The 22,645-nt window shown below is 34.6% G+C and overlaps 1 protein-coding gene across 8 annotated transcripts in view; it reads left to right on the top strand.

Moving 5' to 3' along the window:
• Positions 1 to 22,645, top strand: part of PSPC1 (paraspeckle component 1) — a 60,491-nt gene that overhangs the window by 5,285 nt on the left and 32,561 nt on the right. For 7 of the 8 annotated variants that reach the window (XR_004238208.1, XR_004238207.1, XR_004238205.1 and 4 more), the window contains exons 4-6: positions 945 to 1,141; positions 5,206 to 5,290; positions 6,195 to 6,303. Coding sequence is in view for 4 of the 8 variants with exons in the window: in XM_032099356.1 (XP_031955247.1) it covers positions 945 to 1,141; positions 5,206 to 5,290; positions 6,195 to 6,303 (391 nt within the window). In the remaining 4 variants the exon portion in view is untranslated. Of the gene's footprint in view, positions 1 to 944; positions 1,142 to 5,205; positions 5,291 to 6,194; positions 6,304 to 16,055; positions 16,435 to 22,645 lie in introns of those variants that run through there. The other variant, XM_032099358.1, reaches the window with a different exon arrangement.

Raw genomic sequence — 22,645 nt, 5'->3', positions numbered from 1 at the left:
GATTTTTACTTTTGAGTTTGTGTAGCAGGAAGTAGTGCTTTGTATGTTGTGCTGTTTTGTGTCAAAGGATTAAACAGGACTTTCTCAAATTTCCTAATCACAGTAAAATTCAGACTTGGCTTGTTGGTTTAACATTCTGTGCATTTACTGTAGTAGAGAGATTCTTGGCCTACACTGCAGTCAGTGGGAGCTTGTTGCCAGCAAACTATAGTCTTTTATGGATTAGGGGTGTGATCTAATCCTGCAGAGATTTTGAATACCCACAGATCTTTATGTTCTCTGAATAGCCCGTTAACTGTTCACAGCCTCTCTGGCCTGTAAATCTTTGCAGCTTCCACAGTTCAGGTAAAACTTTGAGCATGACATGAAAAAGTGAATCTCGATCATGAGATACAAGTCCCCTAATCTGAAAATACTAATTTTAATATTATAATTCGTCATTCATTTTGCTTGAATCTAAAGTGTTTATTCTGGTAAGACTGTAGAAGACCACTTCTTAAAAATTTGTCACTGTTAGGTACAATATTAGTGTTAGAATGGGAAATGCAGGCTCATTTTAGTGTTTACAGGTTCTGGCCAATATTCTGTGCTGTCTAGTAAGCTTTGATATTTATTTAAATAACTGGTTTTATGAATTGACTACTTGCTTTAGAAGGCTGAACACAGATAATCTAGTGTTGCAGCTTAGTATTTTGTCCTGATGTCAATACAAATTTTTATCTTAAAATTAAATAGAATCTTTTTTTGGACAATTTTTGGAAAACAGTCTTTTTACTTGTCTTAATGTCTGATTTAAGCTTTGTCTGGTTAAGAACGTAGTCATCTGACAGGTTGATAAAAAGTCAGATCTACACTTGAAGTGATCGTTTATACATTCTCTGGCTGCTACAGCTGTTGATCTAAATGTGTCCTTTTGTATATTTTTACTGCAAAATTTTTATTAGGGAAAGAGAACAGCCTCCACGCTTTGCTCAGCCTGGAACATTTGAGTTTGAGTATGCTTCACGGTGGAAGGCTCTTGATGAGATGGAAAAGCAGCAGCGTGAACAGGTTGACAGGAACATTAGAGAAGCCAAAGAGAAGCTAGAGGCAGAAATGGAAGCAGCTAGACACGAGCATCAGCTAATGCTGATGAGGCAAGGTAAAACCAGATAATCTACTAGTATAAAATTTGTTTTGTCACAGATTTTTTTTTTTGTGTAGCGTATTGAGCTGTTTACTTGGGCAATTTGCTGGCCACTATTTAATTAAATGTATTTAACTGAGAAAAAGGAAGGAATACTTTTCTGTGCACATATTTCTTGATGATTTGCAGAAATTATTTAAGAAACTAAAAAAGAGGTGATTGTCTAAGTCTGTTTTCTTCACTTCCTAAATTTGTCTTTAGGAAAAAGTTTACTTAGCCTGTTTTTCTTGAATAGGCACATGTGCTTCCAGTGTAGAGCTGTTTTTATAAGGTCTTGTACAGAGTATCAAGTCTTATGCAGAAGATAATAATGTGAAAACATAACTATGTAATAATATAAAAAGCATAAAGTCTTAGAAAGAGTGTAATAACATAGAACACTGTTCTGAAATGCTAGATAGTTGTTGCAGCACCTGAAATGACAACTGTTTCTTGATTTATTTTCCAAGAAAAAATGTTGACACATTAAGTTTCCTTGTAAGCTTAAGAGGTGTATGTTACAGGTGAGGAATGTGCATGTTAATATGATGCAAGAATACTGCTGTCAATACACAGTACTGCCCTCCCTTGGCAGTTAGACACATTATAGTTTTGTGTGTATGCGTGACTGAGATTTGTAATGATGGTTAAGATACAGTGCTTAAGATACAGGTTGGATAACTCTCCTGTTGACTTATCTAATTATTAATATTTAACAGTGCTAATGATCCAGTTCCAGAAATCATGCTCTCTAATTTCCTTCAAATTTATTCACCTGTTGCCTGTAGTTGAGGGCAAGATTAGAGATTACTTTTTCTTAAATTCATGTCTTAATTACATGTTAAACTGAGACTAGGTGACTGTGGTGTCTTAATTGAGATAGAAAAGCTCTTGATGGTAAAACATGGGAAAAATCTTAGGTATGTTTTTGGATATTAGGGTTTCTTTTAAGAAGAACATGAAGGAAAATGTATTCTTCTTTTTGAATATTTGTTAAATGCCAGTTTTATATGAAAAAAGAGAGAATTATTCCTTCCATTAAAGAGCCATTAAAACATTTGGTGCTGCTATTCCAGTGGGGAAATGTGGGTTTTTTTAGTGTAGGAGGAGTTCTTTTCCCCCTAACAGTTTGGTTAACAGAGTACCTCTTTGGTAGCAGATAACTTAGAATTTTGTTAAGATAGTTACGTTTCTTCTTAGTCACCTGCCGACATTTAATTTTCCAAGCTCTAGAGATAAGCAAGTATTCGTTCTGTTTTAGTCTTCTCAATTCTTCAGTATGTATGAAAATAAGGTGGTTTTTTTTCATTTGTATGTATTTTCAAAGATTAGCTGCCTTTTGTTGCTCTGAGCAGTGTGGGTCTAAGTTCATGCCATGCCAAGAATATTGATTATATTAATGAGATTGCATCACAGGATTCTGTAGAAAGATGCAATGAAGATTCTAAGGCATCAGAACCTAGAATTATTGTTTTTGTATCCCTGGTGCACAAAGTCAAACTTAGATGTATTGAAGCAGTCATTAGGAAATAAAATATCATGTTTTAATTGTGTAGGAGTTAGAAAGAAGGCAGGAAGGATGAGCTTACTGGTCCATATACTCTTGCAGGTAAAGGTTATGTTGAAACTGCTTTACAAGAGCTAGTAGGACTTGAACTCTAGAACATGTTGGTTTGAGTACTCAGGTTCTTGTTGTGTGGTATTAATTCTGAAGGTAGATTTAATTCTTTGATATGTGTAATTTTTCACTTTTAAGTGTCATATTTTGACAGACTGAGTCAGAAGTAATTTGTAAAGCAGAATACGTGTTTCCATGTGTAAGTAAATTGCATGGTATTTCTGATCTATGTACTGGTGGTATGCATCAAACATTTGTAAATACTCTCTCATAATGATGGTTAAATAGATTATGAAAATGCTGGAAAACGTGACTGAATTTCACCAGAAACTTAATTTTTTTATCAATTATATGGAAATTTGGCATTTATTTTTCATCTTTAGAACCTAAAAAATCAACAGCTAAAACTGCTTACAAGTCTTTGTGGAATTGATATTCTAGTTTGTAGGATTAACTTCTGAGGTGAGAAAACCTTCACCTTCTGCTCTCTCCTATGTAGAAGGTTGAAGGTAAAAGTATAAGCACAAGGAAGTGCAGAGGCTAATAATAATGCTCTCTGTTTTCTTTTTTTCCCACAGCTGCTTTAGTGCAGATTTTTTCTGTTCAGAGAAATGGCCTGTCAGTCAAGAATACCATCACTGCAGGTCTTTTAATATGAGTGGCTCTTGTTTGGCAGAGTTTGAACTTCTATATCTGTATTTTCACACGGCCTACTAAGGCTTTCTGTCAAGATTTTGCGGTTGTCAAATGATACTGAATCATAATTTGCTATGTTGAACTTTAAAAATACTACCAGTTTCAGGAAAGGCAATAATCACAACTATGCTATGGAGAAAAATTAAAAGAACACTGAGGAAAGTAGAGTGCTATGCCTTAAGAACAAAGGACAGGAAATGATAAATTTGTAGTAATTAGTGGTAGAGAGAAGGTAGGAAATTTTGTGCCTGTGTGCACAAGAAATAGGGAATGCTGCATAAATTTGAAAGAACAAAGAACTGAAAAGGAAACGTCTTTTCCCACAGTGGACAGTGTTGCATACAGAATGGGTTAGTTTTTGATCTCAGTAATACTCTGAAGCAACCCAAAGGTTTATTTTAAAAGGAAAGTACATTTGTACTCTTGAAATAACCTAAAAGCTGTTTAAAAGCAAAAAGAAGTGTGCTCATGACACTGCCCAACGATCAGGATACCAGTGGCCAGGGCTTCTGTGGCAAGCATAGCTGGAAAGAAGCAGCCCTCAGACTTTGTGATTTGAGTGATTCTTCAGTGTAGTCATATTCCATTGAAGTGTGAAATGTGTTAATTTTGCAGAAGAGAATAGAAAAGCAGTCCTGTAAAATGTGATTGAGAAAGGACTTCTAATGTCAACAGAGATGTTGTGAGAGTAAAAATCTGATAATCTTCTTTGTTCAAAAAGAAAACAAATACATGATATTTTGGCAAAATGTACTGGCCGTTGTAGTTTTTGGATATTAAAGTAAAATTTTAAGTTGTAATAATTTATGCTGATGCAAGTTTGAGGAAAGTGATTTGCATAATTAAAAAGGTATTTTAATTAATATAGTGAAGAAACGTGTAGGGAAAATCTGCAGAATAGTTGAACTAAAGCATAAAAGGCATGTAATGGGCGGTATGGTAAAATGTTACTTGTGGTTTCTATAAATAATATGCGGCCAATATCCTATGAAGTTAAAAAATAAAGAACTGCTTTCTAACAAATGATAAAATTAATATTCATTGAAGAAAGCATAAATTTCCAGGCAGAAATCAATAATGTGACTGGTCAGCAAAAGTAATTACTATGAGTTATGCCCTGCTTTTTAAGATCATTTTAAGTGCTTCTTAAGAGGCTATGGCTGGGCCTTTTTTGTGGGGTTAAAAGCCCAGTCATTGGTAAGTTGCAGTAAGCAGAGTCCTGATAGATGTCCATGGAGGTTCAGACTTCATGCACCTGAAGTTCATACCACTTCTCTTTTTCTGTTGTGTGCCACGTAGTGGTCTGCAATAGGTAGCGGAGAGTATGAAAGTCCATAAATATTGCGATGGTTTTCTTAGTAGTGTGATTTTAGCAGTATACAGCATTATGAGAAAATTGATGCCCTGTCCTAGATGTAAAACCAGGATGTGATTTAATGGATCGAGAGAGCTTTTTTCCTTTTCTTTGAGAATTTAAGATTTGTTTCTGTAACCTGCTCTGGAGGCTTTGCCCATTTTGTACCTTTTCTGTGTTTGTAAGCCATGGATCCAGTGTTTTTTTCAAGTACTAGACTTAGCTTTATGGAAAGAGATGAGTTAAATGCATTGAAAATTTTGTTTGAAAAATGGAATGTTAGAACTGTAATCTGACAGTAATAACAAGTCTTGTGTTGCCACGTTATTGATTGACAGCTTTTATATTTAAATACACTTTTAATCCTGTTAGATCTCATGCGTCGTCAGGAAGAATTGAGGCGTTTGGAAGAACTTCGAAACCAAGAACTTCAAAAACGCAAGCAGATACAATTGAGGTATTTCGTCTTCTACTGCGCGGAGGTGTGGCATGCAGCCACTGTAGGCCCGCGTGAATTTAGATGTGTTGGCTAAACTTGCTTTTCAAAAGCATAATGTGTGGTGTTTCTGATAATGTTAATATAATGCTAATATAAAAGAGTGGTTTCAAGTGCTGCTTGATTTCTATAACTTATTTCAGCACTGCTAGTTTTGTTGTAAATTTCTTAGATTTCTAAATAGCATAGAAATGTCTTAGCCTATTTCTTTTGTTTCATATTTATTTTAACGTGACCGAAGCATAGCTGTAGTAGATAGGAACATGCTTCTAAATTTTATGGGCAGTGATCTGCATTATAGAGTCATAGCATTGCAATCTTAAGGTCTGACAAGGGATTTTGAAAGGTATTTTCACTTGATATTCTAGTATGTTGCAAACAATTTTTCTTTTGAGATCTAATTTATGCAAATAATTGTTTTAATGCCTTTTCTAAAGTTTAAGAAAATAGACATAGTGTCATCGTATTGATTTATACTTTCTGTGTTAAATATCACAATAAATAAGAAAAAAAGAGCACAAACACATGTCAGAATTAAAAATGTGTCTTTTGGCAGTATTGAAATGTTTTAATCCATAGTGGCTTTTTAAAAACTGGAATATTTTAACCTGTTTACCAATATATAGCTGGAAGAGAAGGTATAGAATGTATTGGTATTGAAATTACTTGTATTCCAGTTTAAAAAACCCCCATGAAACTTCGAAAGTACTCAAACTCCTGAAGTTGAGTAGATTAGTGCCTTACACTATGTAAAAAATAATTAACGACCAACTCTGTTCGTGTACTTGATCTTACCTCTTGAGACTGAGTGCAAGCCTGAACAGGTCAAGAGACTAAGCTGACATAATTTTGAAAAATATCCTAGACATGAAGAAGAGCACAGACGTCGTGAAGAAGAGATGCTACGCCAGAGGGAACAGGAGGAATTACGACGACAGCAGGAGGGAGGATTTAAGCCAAATTTCATGGACAATGTAAGTACAATTCTATGGTGAAAGATGCAAAAGAATTTTATTATATTATTTTTATACTAGTTATTGAACTGCCATCTTCTTGTTGGCTGTTTTCAGTATTTCATCGTTCTCCTGAGTGAATTGCTACGTATTCAGTAGTGTAGTTACTCTCTTGTATGATGACATCACTGTTATTTTTCCTACAAGCTGGTGATGTAACACTTCCGTTAAGTAAAGATGTTCAGATACTAATTCTTTTTACTTGGGAATTGAAATGTTTCAGTAAAATAATTTTTCTAAGTGGGAGGTGATGGGAATCACCATCCTGATGTTTCCATCAGGAAGTGTGCTACTCTGCCTGAAGGTGTAAATTTTAAACCAGTTCAGGCTGTTAAGCTTGTTTGAATTACTGGTTTTGGTTTATACTTCACTTACTAAGAATAATATACTTCAGAACAAAAAGGGCAGTGTTAATTTCATATGGAGCCTAAAATCACTCTCCCTTTTTGACCCTGTGTAAAACTAGATGTGGAGAACATCCAAATCATTATTAAAGGAGACTGAAAGATTATGAAGGTGGGGGAAAATTTGTCCTCCTGCTACAATCTGTAAATTATTTATATTAGTAATTTAGGTATGCTCTGCCTCTGAAGACTCATCCTGCAGGACTGACAAAATGGTGCTATCAGAGGAGTCAGCTTCTAAATTATGTTGGTCAAAGGGTATGACTTTTTTTTCTACCGACGAGATCAGTTAAATGAATGCAAACCATGTTACAAATGCTTTTACCTTCTCATGAGTGGGATACCTTTTACTGTTACAGTTATTCCTAGTGAGGAAACAATGAATAAGCAATTCACACAATGCTCTTTTACATTATTAAAACAACTGTAGTCTGCAGGAGGGGATTTTGCTCCCCTTCACAGGTGCAACTCTATACATCAATCAGAAATGACCTGCTGGTTTCTCAGCTACTTCCTGTGAAAGAAAAACCTGTTTTATATTCTATACCATAAAATTTTCTGTAGGGTTGCAAAGAATTTATTATGTATGTTCTGAGGCATCCTAAGAGATGTTAGAAAATAAATGTTTTCCTGTTCTCAGCAGGACATTTCCCCCCTCCTCTGCCCCTTAGTGTTTTTAGTAAAGATGGGGAGGAAGCAAAATAGTTCCTTTGATTTTACTAACAGGTACCAGTTGTTTCTGCTCACTGTGTTTTGAGGGACTTGCTTTCAAAAGCAGATGGTAATTTATTTCCCTGTGTTCTCATTCTAAAAGAAAACTGCTTTCAGCACATCTTTTCTTCAGGCTGATGAAGACCAAGTATTCAGAACTCATACTGTCCTGTAGTGTGTTCCAAATACTATTAAGCATACTTGGGTAAATAGTATGTAACAGTCATCTGATGTAATTTAGAAATAGTGCTTACTGATAGTGACTTCTGTAGTGCCAAATGTGAAATTTCGTTTCAATATCTTAATGTAGCATCTTTTGGGGTTGCCTGACTTTCTGACCCTGTAAGCTACTTGTCAAAATTTCCTAGCTCATCTGTGAGATTCATACTTCTTGCTGCAGAGAGGTGCAGTAGTAGGAAGCTGGGGAGCCAACCCACAGCCCTGGGATGGCAGTAGCTCCCTCAGATTTACTGCTGTTAGGACACTGTGGCCTATGTTCTGCAACTTGGAATGGGGAAAACTAGATAATGTTGGCCACCATAGCCTTTACTGGTTTTCTTCTTACAGGTGTCTTGAGATAATAGTATTTAGTCTCTGTGCTTAAATTGCTTGCCACAGTTTGTCCATCCTTGTTGCTTATCTACATTTTTAAATTCCAAACTCTATATGAATAGAAACTGTTAAAGTCGGTGTGCTGGACTTGGCAAAAATGTAGAATAAAAAAAGAATAGAAACTGTTAAAATCGGTGTGCTGGACTTGGCAAAAATGTAGAATAAAAAAGGAAGAGGAGTGGTTCAAATGGAAAGCACTTCAATCACTATGCATAACTTTTATGATTTCTATACATCAAATTTTTTGGAGGGGAAAGGTAAAAGGTGGAAGACTGCTTTTGCACTCTCATGCATTATTGAAATTGTGTGTTCATCTGGACCTAATTAATACACTGCAAGAATATATAGATGCAGTTTTGCAGTAACAGCTCTACCAAAAGCGTTTTAAGTTATATATAAAGGAATATAGAGTACAGGTGGTGTTGTTTAAATGTCATATGAAATTAAAGTGGCATATACAATAATACATGAAAAAAGTATTCTCTAGACTAGTATTTAGTATTCTAGTTATGTCTTGCCTTAGGTTTTACTTCTAATGCTCTTTTAACTTTAAAAGAGGAATATTGAAACAAAATTGCAAGTGATGTGTTTACTTTCTTTAGCAACAGTTTCTCATCAGGGCAGCTGTGCGACTAAGCATGCCTATCATTTTATAGATGCTTGTTATTACATGTTTTTAGATAACTGCAGTTATGTAGTGTGAATGGGAATTGAAAAAGCCTTTGCATTTTGCAGCAGACAAAAACTGTAAACCTTTTCTGGAGATTGCAAAATGACACATCAAATCTGATTTCCACTTAGAATTTCTTATACAACTAATTTGTTTTTATTTGTTCTTACTAATACTTGTTTGCCATGAACGGATTCCATCTTGCACTTACTTCTACTCTCAGATTACCACTATACATGTACTGAGAAAGCTATTGTCTATTTTCAGAGGTTAAAAGCTGACTCTTGGTGAGAATTGAATTTTTTGATACTGTTGGATAGTTTTTTACCATTCGGGTCTTGATAAGCTTTTTTGGCATAATACTGACAACATATTGAAGTCTTCTGACAACATTTTATTTAGTAGGACAATAATAATTGTTTCTAATCCTTGTTTTTGTTTCTTAAAAGCTTTGAAAAGTAAGCTTCTTTCAATTATATCCTATCACTTTTTACCGGTCAGTCTAAAACAGGAAGATAAATGGTAAGTGTGATGGCAACCAGAATTGGACCCTCTTATATAAGGCTGCAGGATTAGGCTTTCCCATTGAAAGTTTCTTTCTGTCTCTTTTCCCTAACTAACTAAACTTGGATTTTTAAAAAATATAGCTACTTTAGAAAAACATCTTGTAGTCAAGTTTAGTGCAGCTACCAGTTATTTGATTTTGTTACAGATGATAAAAATATTTTCAGTGAGAAGATTTCTTTTCCTGAAGCATTCTTGTTGCTGCTGATGATGTACATTACAAATTTGATTGCATTGATTGTTAATCTAATGGGCAGCCTGGTGATGCCTAAACAACTTATTAATCTAGTTGTGTGATCTCTACTAGATAAATTATATATATATAGTACTTTCATACTGGATAGGGTTTTTCCCTTCCTTTCTAAAAGTCAGTTAGTTGAAATGTGCTGTTGTAGCTCAATAATTTATATGCATTCTGATTTCACAGTGGCTTAATTGGGAAACTTGTTTTCCAGTAGTATTTTGCTAATTTTTATTTTGCATACATTCTTCTGGCTGAAAGAGGAACTTGCTGATGGTGATTTATTTTTCAACAGCACAAATATTTTTTAAAAAGAAAATACTTCTGAGTGCCAGTAATACATTAATTATTTGAACATGCAATGGTTATTATCCAGTTATGGATGGCTTGCTTAGATTTACATTGTTGAATCTCAATCAGAGCTGTTTTACAAAACAATTCCAGTTCCAAGACATGCTTTTATTCATGTCACCAACTTAGTGGCTTGGATTTGGTATACTAAAGTAGTTTCCATGTGTCTAAAACAGAGACCAAAATATATAGGAGTCGTAGTCCTAGTTTTGGTGTGCACGGATTTAATTCTGTAGTAACACTGTGAAATAGTGTTGGGTGGGTATTGTACTTAGTGAAACAATAGCTGCAATACCAGCCTAAAATTTACAGCTCTTCTAACTGATGGTTTAAAGAGGGAATTGAGACTTCTGGATGTCCTTGCCCACCTCCCTCCAAGGAAAACCCCTTTTTGAATGTGTAAGGGACTGTTCCTTGAGAATTCATCAGTTTCAAGTTCTGAATGCTTGCTGTTTTTTCATGTAAGACTTTGTATATTAAATACTTTTCTTTTTAATCTCATAGTCTTTTCAGGAATTATTTCTAGATGTTGTTTTGCTTTCCTTTAGTTTTTCTTGCAGAGGCACTGTTCTCAAGTATGTTGAGTAATTATCAGCATAAAGTGTCAGCTGCTAAAGCAGTGGAGGTGCTCCAACAGCAGTGGCTGTAGTGGACTTGGATCAAACGCTGTAAGACAGATGAGAGCAAGAAAGTAAAAAAGCACATTGCAAAACAGCAATGAAGTTTATAGCTTTAGGAACGCCATCCCAACATCATTTTTGTTCTAAGAATTTGGTCCTTTGGAGCAGTTTATAAATGCAGTTTTCCATTTCTTACTGTTTGGAGCCCTATTGAGGCATGTCTTATCCCTCACTTCTATATTCACTTGCAAGTTAAGCATTAGATGTGTTTGAAACAAGATTATCAGTTAGATTTCTTTGAACTTCACTAATTCAGGAGTAGATTTCTGCACTTCTTGCCTCTTTAAGTGAATAGAACTGTATTTTCATCCCATCTTCTCATAGCATTGTGCCCAAAAGCTCCAGTAATGTAAGCAGTTGGAATTTTCACTGAATGGTGAATTGTTTCCTACCTTACTCAAAACTAAACTAAGGCAGATGCCCAATAAAAAAATTAATAAAACTTTTCTAAGAATCTTTTCAAATTTGATATGTTTTCTAACAATAAATGTTGGTTATTTTATCCTGACAGCCTCATATACATAATGAAGCTAATGGTGGTGAAGTTTTTTGAGTTTGTATGAATAAAATCTCAATTTCTTACTCCTTTATAGAAGCTCTTTTATAGAGCGTGATTGGGTGAGATGAATTGCATCCTTACTGTAGTCCAGCATACATAGCTCCTGTGTGACGCCTGAAAGGCTTTTTAAGGTAAAACTAGCTTGGAAAAAGACAAATCATTAAATGTAGAATGAATAGACACCACCCTGACAAAATACTCCTGCTTTTCTTGGCAGTGGTTTTACTTAAGCAATCAAGTTTCTTCCTATGCGTAAATCAACATAGGATAGATCTTTGAGCAAGTAGTTTATAAATATGCAGTTTGTGTTTTTGTGGGCAGTCCTAGTTTTGGCAGTAGCACTAAACTATTTTTATTTTTTCAGGAGTGATATGCATCAATAGACAGATTCATGCATTTCTTCTGTTCCTTGGTGTTTCAGATACTAAAGTTGTTGCTTTGGGCAAGAATAAAACTTCCTTAACAAGCCTTAAAATACTCAATTTTTATTATTTTTGGAAACTAAATAAATTATTTTCAGTCTTTAATTACATTGTCTGTCAGGTAGAAAAAACTATTTAACTGTCATATCTGCTTTTAGTATGAAAAAGCATTTTACATGAAAATCAATCCAGAACTTCAGGTATCTTTTTGTAACATATTATGTGCTTATATACATTAAATGAAGGTATTTGTGGAATAGGGTCTTTTGGTTGTAAGTATTTCATGATCATTTTAGGATGGTTCATAATTGGTTTTGTAGGTCATGTTTTTACGTATGTCAAGGATGCTACTTAAAGTAATTTTTCAGTAACGGAGCAAATAATTGTTACAATATTATGTTTCATTTGTAACTTTATGTTTCTGTATGTGTGAACTGTGAGTATTTAGGCAATGTGATATTTTCGTGTTATGTTTAGGAGACTAATCTTTTGCTCTGTTGCAGTCATCTTCTAATGTTTGCACAAAGTGCTTTGGAAAATACTAATATGTACTTTATGTGAACTTGCTGATAGAACAAGCGACTATTCACAATTAATTTTTATACTTTAATGTGCTGTCAAATGTGCATAAACCTCCAGTATGAATTTAGGTGCTGTGGTACTGCTTTTAAGCTTTCCCAAATTTGTTCTTTTCTACAGTAATTGATACAGAATTTTCTGTTAATATTCTTTAGAATATCTGGTTTTGTTTATAACCTTACTTTCTCTCAGTAAGATTGATGATGAAGAAACTAAAATAACACTTTCCAGATGCTGCTTATGGAATGGCAAAATGACATTAGTCTTTGTCAGTCTTGGTGTTTCATGAGGCCTCAGCTGTAGCAGATGCCATTTTTGTTCAATTATTGATAGAGGGACCTCCAATGCATCTGTGCTTGTTTATAGAATACTCCATTTGCGTACTTAACTTTTGCTGTTTCATGGATTTTACAGATAAAAATGAAAAAATCTAATCAAGAGCAGATTTAATAAGTCTATATTCTGTATTTTAATATAATTTTTGAAAATTGTTGCTGCTCACAATTTAAATAAAATCTACTTATTCAACTTAAGTTACTTGAATAGAGTTCTTCAGTTTTTCATATTCTGACAAGTAAGAATAAGGCTTTTATAAATAACTTAGAAAAATTCTTTGATGTGTTTGATAAATGCCGTATATATTTGAAGAAGCTAAAATTAATGTTTGCCTTAATAATTTTCATTTTTTCTTCCTCAGCTACTGGAGTTAAGTTTGACTTGGAGTTTGTACACGTATTTACCCAGACTAAGAAGAAACTAACTTTCAGTTTCAGTTGTCTGCTTGGTACCTATTTCAGACTCATCTACCTCTCTAAATCCTATGATCTTGCTTGGTGGCCCTGAGACTTGTAACCAAAATAAGTTCCTCTGCTTAGAAAAGTTCGTCTTTGCTCAAGGGATCTGTGTTTAAAGAAAGAATAAAATGCCCAAGAAGCAATAAATGAAACTTCTGTAGAAATACTATTTTTGGATGTGAGGAAACCTGTTAATGGGTTTGTAGCATAGTGTGAGGGAAGCCTGTTTAACGACCTGGTTTCTCTCTCAAGCTAGTGCCTTCCAAGTTGTTTTTTTTCTTAATGTGACCTTTTGCTTAGCCTCTAACATTTTGCTTCAGTTGCTCTCACAGAGCAGAAAATTTTAATAGTGATAGTGCAGTAAACCAATAAAAATAGAAGCAAATAGAAATTAACTTAGTGCTGTTGCCTGTCTACTGATACCAGGCTGTTATTTTTAAAATTAAAATATTTATGACTTTTCTCATGAATATTTCACAAGCCTCCTTGTCAAAGTAGTTTTTCTCTTGTTATTGGAGGTAGTGCTTGTTTTGGGTTATTAAATCTTCCATGAGGAAAATGGAGTTTAAATCTGATACTTCTGCCTTCCTTCAAGTACACTTTAATTGTGCAGAGGTTGGGTATTACTTTCCAATTAATTAGCACTTTTAATAAATAGTGGGTTCTGGTAAGATGACGAGTTTCGGTAGAGCTGGTTTGTAACTGTAATGATGGGGAGTTCAATAGAAACTAAAGCTTGAAGAGTCAATTAAATATGGCTAAGGTTTGCCATTCAAAGATGTTTCTGCCTGAACATAATCTTAAAATCATAGCATGGTTTGGTTTGGAAGGGACCATTAAAGGCCATTTAGTTCATTGCCTCCTGCAATGAGCAGGGGCATCTTAAGCTACTTAAGGTTGCTCAGAGCCCCATCCAATCCACTCCTTAATGTTTCCAGGGATGGGGGATCCACCACCTGTCTGGGCAACCTGTTCCAGTATTTCATTGCCCTCACTGTAAAAAATTTCTGCCTTGGATCTAGTGGGGGGTCTATCCACTATTAGTTTAAAACCATTACCCCATGTCCAATCACAACGGGCCCTACTTAAATATTTGTCACCATTACGATTTCCTACAGTGGCTTCTGGCTCATTAGTTTAGGCTTAGAATTGTGTGGGATGAAAGAGTGTTTGTATTAGTTTTGTTCTATACGTGACATGAAGCACACTGCTCTTACTACAGGTCCCAAATGCAGTTTGGGTTATCTGCTTGTGACAGGAGAGCTGGTAGTTTTCTGTTCCAAATGCAGTTACATGAAAGATCCAAAAAAGACAGTATGATGTTGAAATTAGGTTCTTCAGGCTTTGTTTATCTTCTTACATGCTTCTGGTTTTTATAATACATTTTAAATGTTATTTACTTACAGAGTCTTCGTGTTTGTTTCTCCCAGCATGTCTGAATTATTAAACATTTCTTTTAACTACAGGGGAACTTCTGAGTTTAGGTGAGAACCAGCTATTCGTGTTTGTCCCTATTGTTTGGGTGGTCCCCAGTGTGTCCCTAACATAATTCTGACCTTTGGGTCTATTGTACATAAATAAAATACTAGTTTTTGTTGGATATTTTTGATGAAACCAGACACTGTAGCTTAAGAGTGTGTGGACTTGGGTTAGGGTATTTAGCTAGAAAGCAATGTTTTTTAATCTGTTTGGATTTATTCTGATGACCAGTTTCTTAAATTTTTGATGCAAACGCTAGAATTGCCTGGTAGAATATATTATTTTCATCAGTCAGAACTTTGTTTATGTAAATGACAAGCATCTTCCTCATTCAAGTCTGCCTCATATTGTTCCAGTTTTACCGGAAATGGCCTACAAGTTGTATAAAATAACTGTGCAGCTTGGCTTCATGCAGAAAGTTTCTCTGATGCTTCTCTGTTTATATTTCCGTATGTTTTAGTGTGCTGTATGTGTGGACAGGCCATAAGTTAATTGGAGAAATCTTAAACATTGTACTATTCTGGTTGTAAGCAACATCCATAACATGTATAAAAGACACTGTATGGGTGCTAGAAGTTTCTCCTACAGGACTTCTTTGTAGCATTGCAAGACTTTGGCTTTCAGTTTCTTTTTCACAAATACTTGCATATTCTAATTACTTGGCTACTTAAATTAGTTATGAGATAGCAACTACAATTGGACTGGTTTTTATGTTATAATTTAGTTGGCATATATAATATCTACTTGGTGAGGAAAAATTGTTAGTACAGAAGTCTGGCAAAGAGTCATATTTAGTGCACTGTGGCTATAACTAGTGGTGCTTTTAAGTTGATTTTGCAGTCTTATAGTCGACACTTCAATTAAGAAGTAGATTTTCACATAAACATTCCATGATAAAGGGTATTCTTGGCTGATTAATTGTTCTACGTAAAGATCGATGACTTTCACTACGTCTTATCTTGAATCTTGCATTTGGGGAAAACTCTTCTTTTGACTCAATCCAGTGTTCACTCTTTTTAATATTTGTATAGATTTGGGTTTTGGGCAAGGAAAATGTAACAATTTGGGAAATCTAAAATGCAGCATTGTTCTATAAAACCTGATTTTCAATTTAATATTTTAGTGCATTTCTGCGTGAGGGTATAGTTAGCCCAGTCTTTGTTGCCAGTTAAGCAGTACTTCGAGTCAACACCCACCATGGTAAATAGTGGAGTGTATCTTGAATAATTTGTAACCTGCCAGGTTGTCTGTTTTGATATTTATCCATTCTTGACATTTCTTCAGCTCATATAAAACCAGAATAATTCTAAGATGCCACATGAAATTATCTAATATGCCTCCGAAGATATGAATGTATTGTGAATGTAGTGTAATTGTTACATGTCTCGGTTGTGAACTTGGTCATTTGATGTATATTTCTTCCAGAAAGTACTTTTGTGGGTAAGTAAACAGTAAAGTGCCTTTGAAAAATCATTTGTATTGTGTTAAGCCATTGATCTGTATTTAATTTATATTTTTAATTTCTTTACTGTTACTGAAAAGAGGAGGCTAATAGAAATGGGAGAAATGTTTTTTATGTGTTGGTTCCATGAATCTAAGGTGGCTCTTAAGTCCAGCAGAAGCAGATTAGTTGGCAGAATTGAGAAGGTTGCTATTAAGGGAAGTGATATAATCTCACTTTTCAAAGGATTTCCAAATCTGTTGAAGGTGGTTACCTTCTCTAAGCACCTTTGTCTTGTGAAAAATTATTTCTGAATTTTAGCTTAAAATATTTGAGATGCAGATTTTTACCTTGCTTATGAGCCTTAGTTGTTAAGTAAAGGGGAAAATCTGCCAGAATACCTTTATACTTGTTTTCTCTTAATCATCAACAGCAAAGACATTTGGGAAAAGTATTCTTCTTTGCAGTTACATCCTCAGAGAGTGCTTCATATACAGTGAAGGGATATGGTAGGATTTTTCTTTACCTGAACAGATGATACAATGATGATTGGAGGCATGGCATTAAAATGTTTGGATTTTGTTCCTAGTAACTGTGTGTATGTATATATATATATATATATATATATATATATATATGCAGTTTGTTTAGGGCCTGATTTTACCTTCTGTGTACATTATTTTTTTGGGATGATGAATAACTTTTACAGCAGAGAAAACGAAATACATTTTTAGTCAGTTTTATAGATATTGTATATACAATGTTTTACTGTATTTTAACAAATGGAAATAAGAGAGGTGGGAGAAAAACTCACAATTATATTAATACAGTGGCTTAAATGCAATATTAAAATTGTGAAGGAGCAAGTAACTGCAAGACAAAATAATGAAGCAGAAAAGATGTGAATTGCAATATGGAACCAAGTTCTATAATCAACAGGATAGGTTCCATGGCATATCCTGGCTTCTTTTAGACTATCTTCTTTTTTGTTAACAAGTTAGATTGTAATTTGAGTTTTTGACGTGTAATACATTCCAGAAGTATGAGTTCTTATGTAAAACAAAGCTGTTGCATTGGTGTGTGTTAAATAGTATTGTCTTTAACCTTTAGGATTAACCATTTCTTTAATCTTTAGGACTATTAAATGTTGCTGGTTAGAGATGTATCTCCTAAAGGTCTTTGTATTCAGAGTCATATTAGTGCAATTAAACTGCTTTCTTTTCCAAAACTGTCAGTGTAGACCTGACTTAAACATCATGTGAGGATTGATGCATTAAAAGGAAGCTAACTTTAGTTGAGGTTGGGTTTTGCATCCAGCTGTAAGAGAATGACAAAACCAAAACATTCTGGGAGGTTCACAGTTGTTTAACACTTTACTGTCAAAAAGCCCTCCCAAAACCAGCAAGTTGTGTATTTTGCAAAGTAGAAGCTAATTCGGCCTTAACAAAGACAGATCTTGAACTGTATTCCATTTTGTGAAGATCAGAAATGGCTGGTATTAAAATAAAGGTGAATGTGAGACAATATGTAACTGTGTAACTTTCTGAAAACCATTTCTCCTAAATCTGTGAAAACAGAGTATGTGTGCTCTTTCTGTCACAGACAAAAGTGCAATCCATTTCTGTCTTTTACAGTGTTAGGGTTAGGTGATGCACTGAAAGGCTTTTCAGTACTTAGTTAATGAAGTTGGATAATGGAGTACTCTCCTACCCAATGTTTTATTAATCTGTGTAAAATATACGGGGATATGTTACAGGGTGTATTAAGACAGATGTTTTTATTATGTTGTGGTAGCTGTCTTGCACATGAATATAAATTTAGTATTAGATTTTATTACAGTATACCTGTGATTTTAAGACATTGTTCAAGGTAATACAAGGTTCTTTTGTATTTTTAAAGAATAACTTCAACTTACAATAGTAAATACTTTGGAGTAGTTTTAATTACATTTGTTTAATGTTGGATGTTTTTTCTCTGTGGGGTTTAGCTGCTGAGGACTATCCTCAGCAACTGATGCAGAAGGAAAATCAGACCCTACAGAAGTTGAAAACTGTTTGTTTTCAGAACTAAAAGAAGAGCGCAAAGATGTAGTGCAGAGAGGTTTTCCACAAATACATTGCTATACTTTTGCTGATAGTTTTAAAAGAAATTCCCCTATTCTAGTAAAATTCATACTTCCTTTGCAACCTTAATGAAATAAGGGAAATACTTACAAAATGCACTGGATTAGTAATAATTTTTTTTTCTGTAATTATAGTTTTTACTACCATTAGGAGTGTTTTCCCAATTTGTAGCATTTACTGGAATATGTGTATCTGATTGTATTTCATGCAATGTGTATTCCTGATTTTGCCGATGTGATACTTTTTTACTTTTTTTACTTTTTAGGGTTTTTTAGTGTTGTAACTTAATGAGTCATCTCCATCAGCTTTATTCCTGACTTGAATCAGAAAGCAGTAAATTGCCTTTACCTCCTCTAGCTGTCTTAGTGTGTTTTCATTTGGCTTCCTATTTAAAAAAAGGACTCTATAGTTTACTGCATGCTGTATGCTTTATAGCTACATTTACTTTCGTTGTTATCTAGTTTAAAGTATTTGTGTAGCTGTGAAGTAAGAGAGCGTATATTTTTCTAGACTCTAGGGTGAGTGCTATCACTCAGTTCATAGTTTTGAGAAGTTTAGGCTGGAAGACATTTCTGGAATCATGTAGTATGATGCCCAGCTCAGAGTAGGGATCAGCTCTGAATATAGACTTCAGTGCTCAGGAACGCATACAAATTGTGTATTTTGAAAGGTCTTTTTTTTTTTTTCATTTAAAATTACTTACTGCTATTATATGAACTGTGTGGGGATAATGCAACTTCAGGATCTTGCATAGAGATCTTAATTGAGGAACAAATCAAAGAGGGAAGGCTGACTAGAAGGGGTGGATGGAAGAGAAGCCTTTTATTACTTTAACTTCTTGCCGGCAGCTTGACTTCCAGTGAACTTGTTATTGGAGTGAAATAGTAGATTATTCTGAGGAAAAGACAAATAATGCAGAATCAAAAGTATCCCCCAAATTCTAGTTTTGATTGCTAACTATCAGCTTTAATAACTTGTATGATTTATGTCATTAAAATATAGATGTCTTTCAGTGAGTTACAATTTATGTAAGGTTTAAGGGCCTTATGCCACCTCAAGAGGTTTTTGGAAATAATTTTTCTTTTCTAGAAGGAACTTAATGAAATAAACCACACTAGAAGGGAGTAATGAATTCTGGTAAGAGGTACAGAAATATCATACCTGTTTTGACAAAGATACAGTCCATTACAGAATAAAATTCATTTTTTGTGTTAATGACAAGTGAGAATCAACAGCACTCTTGATTGCATTTTGCACTACACACACAACCTAGATAAAGTGCTAATTAAACTATTGATTTTAATTTTCAAGTTTATGAGGCAAGTGTTCTTTTCTTGCTAAGGCATTTTTTGGATCCCGTGTCTTAGCATTATTGAGTTTACTATATTATGAAATGTGAGTAAATAGTTGCATGTTAATTGGAAAGTGCGTCTTCTGGCCACAAACCCTTGAAAACTGTCGTCTTAACATTTCTGTTGATAGCGTGCTTTTTGCTGTTCTAAAATTTTCCATGCCATGTTTAGTTCATACCATAATTTTTGACAGCTTTGTTACCATGAATATTGCATCACTTGGAGACAAGATTAATTTTCTCTGGGCTGCTGCAATTGCAAGGCCTATTTTTAAGGAAAATAGTAGCACTGGTTTGTCAGTTAAAAAAAATCAGGTTTATGACTATTTGTATTTTTACTTGCAGTGTGAGAAGGAATTTTCATCTGATACATTGTCCTGTATCAATTCTTAGGTGTTTTTCAAAACATTTAGTTTCATGGTTTTGTAGAACAAATTAAAAAATAGTGTAATATATTTAACAAACTCAGAAGAATCATCTTGGCCGTTCTCTGTATATTTAGACTTCTCTGTCAGTGGTGATTGAGTTGTAAGAACATATCACATGATAACGCCTCAAATACTTTGGAAATCTGGTTTCAAATACTTGGTAAAAAGGGGAGAATCCATACTATATTAAATGCAAAATACATATTTTGAAAACGGAGTGTATTCAATATTTTGGTGTAGATCTACTTTTTACATTTGACATTAAAATTAGTTGGAATTGTGAGAAATACAATTTTTAATGCTTCTCTCTAAAGTAATTAGCAAGTATAATCCTATAGTTGCCATTGTAGCAGTTTTTCTAAAAGATTACTCAGATGAATTGGACCTTTTTGAAGGTTGTCTGCATTAGTAAATTCTGAAGTATTTTACAAGAATCCTGGCAACAAATAATTTGGAAAGGTTTGAGTTGTGTTTTTTGGTTTTGAGTTGAGAGATGTTTTTTGTTTGCTGACTTTGTTTTTTTGATAATGTTTTTTTCTGGTCTTCAGAAAGTTTAACTTACTCTTTCCTACACATTCTTTGTCTTATGGCTTTCTTTTCCCCCTATAATAGCATATCATTTGTTTTTCTTGTTCTCTTCCTGTTAAGATTGTTTTCCTAGGTACGGGTGACTTCAGAGGTTCTTAATCACTCCACGTATTTCTCTCTTAAGAGTTTAGCCCTGTTCTCGTGCTGCTCAGTTTTAACTCCCTGTTATGGGTAGTTATGGGTGGCTTTGGGGAAGGGGCTGAAGCAGGTTGCTACTGAACAGAAGAATGGGAAGTCATATAGTGAGGAGAAGCAGCTCTGAGAAGGTAACACTATCATCTGCAAAAGGCTTGAGTATCCGAAAAGGAACCTCTCAGGCGGGCTGGAATTACCAACCAGCACTGGTTCAGCTCTTCTGTCAAACTGCCTGTGTATTCCTTTCTGTTATATTTTGGGCAAAACCCATGGACTAGTTGACCTACCTTACCTGTAGTAACATGGTTATGCTCACATAGTAAAGAGCTGTCTAGGACACGATTTGTGTGTGACAGGACTGAATTTTTATTACCACCCAGGTCTCCTACAGATAGATGTTTGAATATCTGATTCTAATGACATTTCTCTGACAGGAAGTGTAAATTTGCTAATTCTGTGTTAGGAGTACAGGAGAATTTTCCTGTGCTGAAAAATCAAGGGAACATGATATATTTTGAACATGCAACAGTAAGAATAGTTAGAAGTAGCAGCAGCATCTTAATCTTGCAGGTGTGTTGATAAAGTAGTAGGCAGCAGAGACCTTAAGGCACATTTAGGGATCTTGATTCTACAGCTGAAATGTTTTTTATACTGTATTAATTCAACACTGAAGTTAAAGCTAAAAAAAATGGCAAATAATGACTTCATGGTTTTTCTTACAAATGTTAAACTAGACCAAAAAAAGGGAGGTTCTACCCAAAAAAGGGAGGTTCTACCCGTCTTTTTCTGTACTTCAGTGAACTGAAGAGTGGTAGCATTTCAAGGTAGCATTTAAAGATTGGTAGGAGGAAGACTAGTGTGTTTTTTAAAAAAAGTGTACATCAGAGCTTGCATATACTTCTGTCCTTTACAAAGAAAAGAAGTTCTAGTAACTAGTGCAGCTTTACAGCTCCATACTTAACATCCTTATCTAGCCAGTATTGTACTTGGCCTTGCCTAATGGCACTTGTCACATTAAAAAAACCCCAAATACCAATCAACTTGCAGTTGAACCTGAGATGAATCAAGTAAATTATGTGCCTACTGTAGAGTCTGGTACTTAGCTTTGTAGCTGAGTTTCTCACAACTGTTCACAACGTGTCTGGTTTTCACACAAGGATACAGGTGTGCATGTGTGCTCACACTGTCTAGTGTAAACTGGTAGCCATGGTGTTCCTTTTGGTCTAGGGATTGACAGTAGGGATGATACACCACTTTCCTTTCTACTTTCTTATGTCAAGACTGAGGTGTCCAAGCAGACTAATAATCAGTAAAGTCGTATGCTGATTTTTGACTAACTCATGGCAGTTTATGGGTATGATTGATCCCAGCAGGGCTGCTGATTTTACTTAAAATGCCAATTACTGTTACTGTGAAAGGTCTGTCAAAGTAGCTGCATGTTCTCTAATAAATTTTTAGCATGGGTTCTAGGTTGAGAGGAAGAGATCCTCCTTAGTGTTCCATCAATGGCCTTTTTTAGCTAGACCTTAAAACCTGCCTGTGTCTTTTAGTTACGAGGCCTTGTTTTTCCTCTCCACATTAAGCCATATTCTTTTGAAAATAGTGTGTGCTCTTCTGATGTTAAGTACTTTTTCTAGGTTAATTTGAGTTACTACAAACAAAACTGTTGACCTGAGAGCTCTTTATCATATATCTTGTGGCAGTTTCCTATAGCAGGATATTTTTGTAAACCTATTGGTTCTGTTCTGTCATATAGTGGTGTCTGCTGCTTCAAGTGGCTGAAGATAGAAGACTCATTTTTGGTATCCCAAATATGATTGACCAAACCAGACTTTTGTGAACCTGTACAAATACTATGAATGTATTTTGATTTATTAATATTTCCATGTAAAAGTCGCTTATAGACTGATTTAGTTGCCTAGTATGTGGATTTGTTTTCAAAGTGCATCCGAACGTAGGCTCTTAAATCTTAAGTGGAATGGTTTTTCAGAATGAGGTAAATTTTTTTGTGTTTTCTTATTCTCAGCATATGTGTGTTTACTCAAGAGTAGAATACTTGTTCACATTCCTGTAAAAAATTAAGGAGAATTTTTTAAAATAAATTTCCTTAGTTTTTGTTTTGAACTGTGATTCTTTTTCTATTTAATCTTTTTGATGTAAACAGTAATCCT

Source organism: Corvus moneduloides, chromosome 2 (assembly GCF_009650955.1).
Source record: "Corvus moneduloides isolate bCorMon1 chromosome 2, bCorMon1.pri, whole genome shotgun sequence".
Classification (NCBI taxonomy): domain Eukaryota; kingdom Metazoa; phylum Chordata; class Aves; order Passeriformes; family Corvidae; genus Corvus; species Corvus moneduloides.
Note: the sequence above shows the minus strand (reverse complement) of the source record. Positions and strands in the feature narration are given on the sequence as shown.